At 54.9% G+C, this 5,018-nt stretch overlaps 4 protein-coding genes across 4 annotated transcripts; 2 read left to right on the forward strand and 2 right to left on the reverse strand.

The window, feature by feature from the left end:
* K437DRAFT_216926 (WD40 repeat-like protein) lies at positions 1 to 1,446 on the reverse strand (the record flags this gene model as incomplete). The annotated part of the gene is made up of 6 exons (XM_013384307.1): positions 1 to 239; positions 305 to 638; positions 702 to 843; positions 912 to 1,015; positions 1,085 to 1,194; positions 1,282 to 1,446. Coding segments are annotated over 6 exons (1,094 nt in total), but the record flags the coding sequence as incomplete, so codon positions are not given.
* Positions 1,447 to 2,024: 578 nt separating this feature from the next.
* Positions 2,025 to 2,585, forward strand: K437DRAFT_260398 (uncharacterized protein). The gene has a single exon (XM_013384308.1). It carries the CDS (start codon positions 2,127 to 2,129, stop codon positions 2,340 to 2,342), a length of 216 nt encoding a protein of 71 aa, XP_013239762.1. The 5' UTR covers positions 2,025 to 2,126; the 3' UTR covers positions 2,343 to 2,585.
* Positions 2,576 to 3,711, reverse strand: K437DRAFT_260399 (cysteine proteinase). Its single transcript, XM_013384309.1, has 3 exons — positions 3,372 to 3,711; positions 2,965 to 3,273; positions 2,576 to 2,876 (listed from the first exon to the last, which is right to left on the reverse strand). Exons 1-3 carry the CDS (start codon positions 3,571 to 3,573, stop codon positions 2,632 to 2,634), a joined length of 756 nt encoding a protein of 251 aa, XP_013239763.1. The 5' UTR covers positions 3,574 to 3,711; the 3' UTR covers positions 2,576 to 2,631.
* A 316-nt stretch (positions 3,712 to 4,027) lies between these two features.
* Positions 4,028 to 4,967, forward strand: K437DRAFT_296974 (uncharacterized protein; the record flags this gene model as incomplete). The annotated part of the gene is made up of 3 exons (XM_013384310.1): positions 4,028 to 4,331; positions 4,408 to 4,881; positions 4,927 to 4,967. The coding sequence occupies 3 exons, from the start codon at positions 4,028 to 4,030 to the stop codon at positions 4,965 to 4,967; spliced, it is 819 nt and encodes a 272-aa protein (XP_013239764.1).
* Positions 4,968 to 5,018: the final 51 nt, after the last annotated feature.

The following is a 5,018-nucleotide window of genomic DNA, read 5'->3' on the forward strand; positions in this document are numbered from 1 at the left end:
TTGCCTTGGTAGAGCTGCTTTTTCCCTTTTGCGACGCCTCCAATGACATCGCCAATCTTTTGCCAGGATCCCATTGTCCATTGATATGCCTCGCCCTTGTCTCCGTTGCGCACCATCTTGACCTCCCCCTCCTTTGTTCCAGGCTGGCAGAGTGCCTCGAGACCCCTGAGCTGCTCTAAGTTCACATCGCCAATCTGCGCTTTATTCAGCTCTTGTGACGCGACTGCAGCATCAAAAATCTGCAAGAAGCGGGAAAGGGGTTATCTTGGGGCTATTTCATCAAAGCTGGCGAAGCTGTACTCACCTTGATCTCTTCTGCACCAGCCTTGCGTGCTTCGTCTCTTGTAAACACTCTGAGGACGCCATCATTACTGCCAGTAGCGAGATCTCCGCCAGGAATTGCAGCAACGCTCCAGACAGAGACAGCAGGGAGTGTGATACTTTGCTGCATAGATCCGGCGCTGCCATCACCTTTCCATATCCGCACGCTGCGATCTTCGCCAGAACTTGCCACCTCACCTTGCCCAGACTCGATCGCTGCGAGGGAGTAGGCAAAAGATGTGTGTCCAGAGAGTGTGTAGATTGGCTGATTAGCCGAGGGAGAAGACAAATCCACTAATGAGTAGATGCAAACGTTCCTATCGGTGAAGATGATAGTGAGCTCACGGGATGTGCAAAACAGCCCGCTTCGAACGACTCACGAGTCATTTCCACAGCTGGCAAAAGCTTTACCACCTTGTAGAAGGCTTAACCCTCGTACAGCATCCAAATGCCCAGAAAACGTTGCGATTGGCTTGCTTGGACTCGATATAGACCATAGGCGAATGAGTTTGTCGGCTGATGCTATTACCACATAACGGAACTTGCATGTCAGCCGAAGGACACATTCGAGGCGAATACCATGTACATACCGGTTAATATGCGGTCTTCATCCACAGCTAATACTGCCCACACTGCGTGCGCATGCCCCTTTAATGTGGCCACGCACTTCCAGTCTTTCCACACTTTGGCCGTTCTGTGTTTTAGCAAGCGAGGCGTCAGGCTACGCGAGCGGCTAAGATGGCAGCCTGACAGCGTAACTCACTTGTCCCAGCTGCCGCTGACGATGTATGAGCCACCAGGTCCAGCATCGAGAGAGCATATATTCTCTTCATGCCCAAGCAGCGTGTAGTCGGGAGTGTCGCTAACGGCAAGCTTTGGCCATGTGGTTACACTGTATGCATTGATCATCTTGTCTTGTCCGGCGGTCAGCGCGAAAATCTCTGCATCTGCGCCGGCGACGCTACGTGAGATCCCTGGGGCAGCAGCCCCGGAGTGGAAGAAGGCGCATGCATTGACGAACCCATCGTGTCCACTCAGCACTCCGGAGGTGTCAAATTGCTTCGCACCAGCTGGGCGCGACCAGAGACGAGCAGTCTTGTCTCTTGATGCGCTGAGCAAAAGATCTGTGCCATTTTCCAGGCCTAGAGTAGAGACTGCACGAATCTGCACAGAGAACCCCACGTGGGACAGCTCGCGACGTCAGCGGACGGCCAGGCGCATATGCACGGCCACCCCGTTTAGACTCACATCTGCTTCATGGCCGTGCAGCTCGCACGAAAGGCTGTATGCGCCGGACATGACGGCTGATGAGGCGCGGACGACTCTACGACATTCACGCTCCGACCCAGGCACGATCCTGGGAGGAGCGAGGATCGCGGGGGTGAGTGTTTGTGACAAGGATCTGTCCAGGACGACGACCGCTGTATATTCTCGCAGTTGCTCATCGACCGCAGTCGAGTGACGACGCCTGCAGCCCTCATCTGCTGACGGTGATTGGTGGGTGCTGCGCCTGCGCCTGAGGGTGGTCAATGCGCCGCTAGCCACCCGACACAGGCTATCGGCCGAGAGGCAGGCCAGCGTGCAATGGCAAGGTCGAGAGGGTGGCCTGTCGACCTCCTCCGTTGCTTCCACGGCCCCACAACCTTGGGGTCCGCCTTTGGCATTGATTTCCGATAACGTTGTGGAGCGCAAGAGCAAGGTCCTCGCTGGCTGGCTGGGCGCTCGTACCTTTCTCTCCTCGCAAGCTGTCCCCAAACACAGCTGAAGCAGCTGTCAAACAAGTGAAAGAGGGCTTGCGAGTCTGCATGGCGGGTACGCGCTGCACGGTGCTGTGGCAGGAAGGCGGCTGGCCTCATCTGACTGACGTGGTCTTGCATGCGTTGAATACCACGCACTTGGAGGCAGCAGGAGCACAACCTGCGACGCTCCTCTTTGCCCGAGCGCTCCGCACGACTACCGACGCTCACGGGGCCAATGTCTCGGATTGCACATACTCCTGCCGGCTCCGGCATGTTACCTAGCAAGCTTTGTTGTTGTTGTTGTTGTTGTGAAGGACGGAAAGGAACACCTGACCATGCATTCAACCCTGCCACGGCATGAGCTCTACAATCGACACACCCATCAGGATCCCGGCCTTTGTCGAGTGGCTGGCCACATTTGGGAATTACTCTGCGGCGAGCGCCGCTTGTCGCAACAAAAGAAGGCCCATAGAATCGGTGTATTTCAGGGATAACTCAATGTATAGGCAGTTAGTGGCAGGTCAACCGACAACCATCGCCCAGTGAAGGTATATGTTACATCAACTGAAGACTATAGATTCAATCGCGGTACATCGCCAACATGCGCCTTGACGTCCGACCAGCTCTTCCAACTCTCTTGCTTCTTTATGCAATATTCGAGCCACTTGTGTGTCCAATCTCTGAATCGCTTCCTGTAAGCCTCCACGTCTTTTGGCAGCACTTTCGCTGCGATCGTCTTTGCACCCTGCGGCTGAGGACTACATGAGAGCAACAGGAGGTCGGCGAAGACAAGGGGATACAGACCGCAATCGTTTGCTATGCACGTGCACATACCGGTGACGTGGCCACAAAGGGGAAGTTATGAGCGCAAAACAGGTCCATTTCGCTTCCACGGCCGACGAACCATTGACTTGTGAAGCAAGCTCTTTTGCCTCTTCAAATCGATCGAGGGCGCAATTGCCTTTGTCGGTGCTACCACCAATAAGACGGTGATACTTGTACCATACTCGCCGTGCCGCACGGTCGTTGTGCCCATAAAGTGAATCGTAGTGCCTCGCCTTTGCGATATCTGGAGCATGACCATCAGTGACAACCAAAAGGGACCAGTGCGTGCCAATGCTGTCGTGTGTTGATGACGAGTAGCGGTCATTGATCGGTAGGAACGCACATGACCTCAAAGGCGGGAAGAGTCCCTCGTGATCGCGTTCTTCGCCTGTTGTTTACGCATAGTGCCGCCACGAAGAGAATGAAGGCCGTATAAGGTCAGGAGAGATATGGTATGCTGGTGGGAAGCGCCTGATACAGGCTCACCGTCCGATAGTGAGCAAAGCAGCTCCACAATACTTGGTGGCCACAATGCCGCCTCGTCTTTCCTCTTTTCCCCCAGTTGCGCTTCCATCAATTCGAAAAAGAACGCAATAATATTGTCGTTCAACCATTCACGGTCTTCAAGCGTGTCAAGGTCAGCAGCTTGTAGGCTGCTCGAGCCGAAAGATAATACGGTTTGGCTCATTCTCGCAGCGGCTGAGCATGGATTCGCGTCGCATGCGCGCGCGAATCGTTACGTTGAACGTTGGCTTGTGTTCGCCCCTAATCAAATAGTCGCGTGTTTCGATCTCGAAGCCTGACGTGCTGCAGCTACACTGCAAGCAGCAGGCTGCAAGCTGTGAGAAGGAAAGGTCACCTGGGGTCGATATTGTCAAAGCTTTGCGCGGGTTTTCTCGGACGTGACTCAACACTTCCCGGCATTCGCGGACCGCGGTTGTCGATGCACTCTTGACTCACCACATCCACGTCCGTCAGGACACTATAGGGTGTATGCATTGGCTTCTGCTATATACAACATTGATCTAGCTTCCTTTGCCTAACCTGGCGAAAGCACGCAACCTCTCGTCACGGACTCCGCTGGCTCCCGCTACAACGAAATCGAACAGTAAAGAGACTGACTACCGCCTTTTATTACAAGGATGGGCAAATTCTACGACGCCATTCCCTCCTCGTTGATCCCCTGGTTGGCTGCGCAGCCGATCTTCTTCGTCGCAACAGCGCCACTGGCGGGCGGCAGTGTGAACACCAGTCCAAAGTCTCGTGAGCAAGATGGCATACCGCTGATCCAGATTGTCGATGAGCATCGTGTCTGCTACCTCGACCTGACTGGCAGCGGCAATGAGACGATCAGCCATCTGAGGCAGGATGGTAATGGGCGAATCACCATCATGTGGGTCAACCTCACGGAGGGCCCGCCGCGCATCGTGCGCGTCTTTGGCAAAGGTGAGCTGCATGGTGACATGGCGCGACCGCAGAGTCGCATTCAACCTTCCGCTCCGATTTCTTTTCTCACTGACAGGCACGGTGCACGAGCGTATGGATCCATCATCAGCTTTTCACGAACTGGCGCCACCCGAAGACCGCCTCCCGCAAGGCGTCCGAGCGCTGATCGACATTGAGCTGCACACCTGTTCGACATCCTGCGGCTATTCTATCCCCGTCTTCTCTCCCATAAGCCGTGCGCGGCGGACGCTCGCTGAATGGACAGAGAAGCGTGTATCCATGCCAGCAGCAGATGAGCACAGCGATATTGTCTCCAATTCGCTCGGCTCATATTGGATCACGACCAATACCCTCAGCCTGGACGGGCTCCCGGGCTTGAAGACTTTTGAAGCTTGCACTGACCCAAACGAGAAGGAACGTCTCGCCCGCCAAAAGCGCGAACACGACGCTTTTCAAGCGCCGCACTTTGAGTCAAGCAAGTGCAGGCAGGCGATCGCCACAGGCTGGACATCTTCTGCAGCACAAACATCGACAGCAACAAAGCCACGCGGTGCGTTATCAGCAATACAGCTCGGCGCGCTCTCTTTCGCTACAGGCTGCATCATGACGGTTGCTCTGCAACGCATCCTGCAATGAATAATGAATGGTCGACAATCAAGAATGCTGGGTCCGGTGATGCTACAATCA

The sequence above is a fragment of the Tilletiaria anomala genome (assembly GCF_000711695.1).
Source record: "Tilletiaria anomala UBC 951 chromosome Unknown K437scaffold_226, whole genome shotgun sequence".
Taxonomy (NCBI): Eukaryota; Fungi; Basidiomycota; class Exobasidiomycetes; order Georgefischeriales; family Tilletiariaceae; genus Tilletiaria; species Tilletiaria anomala.

What these genes read in the sequence shown, in the direction of transcription:
- K437DRAFT_260398 (XM_013384308.1), top strand. Translation starts at nt 2,127, where the DNA reads ATGGCGGGTACGCGCTGCACGGTGCTGTGGCAGGAAGGCGGCTGGCCT.
- K437DRAFT_260399 (XM_013384309.1), bottom strand. Translation starts at nt 3,573, where the DNA reads ATGAGCCAAACCGTATTATCTTTCGGCTCGAGCAGCCTACAAGCTGCT. An exon ending in GCTTTGCTCACTATCGGACG is followed by an intron (nt 3,274 to 3,371) that starts GTGAGCCTGTAT and finishes CGTAAACAACAG; the next exon opens with GCGAAGAACGCGATCACGAG. An exon ending in GCTTGCTTCACAAGTCAATG is followed by an intron (nt 2,877 to 2,964) that starts GTTCGTCGGCCG and finishes GCACGTGCATAG; the next exon opens with CAAACGATTGCGGTCTGTAT.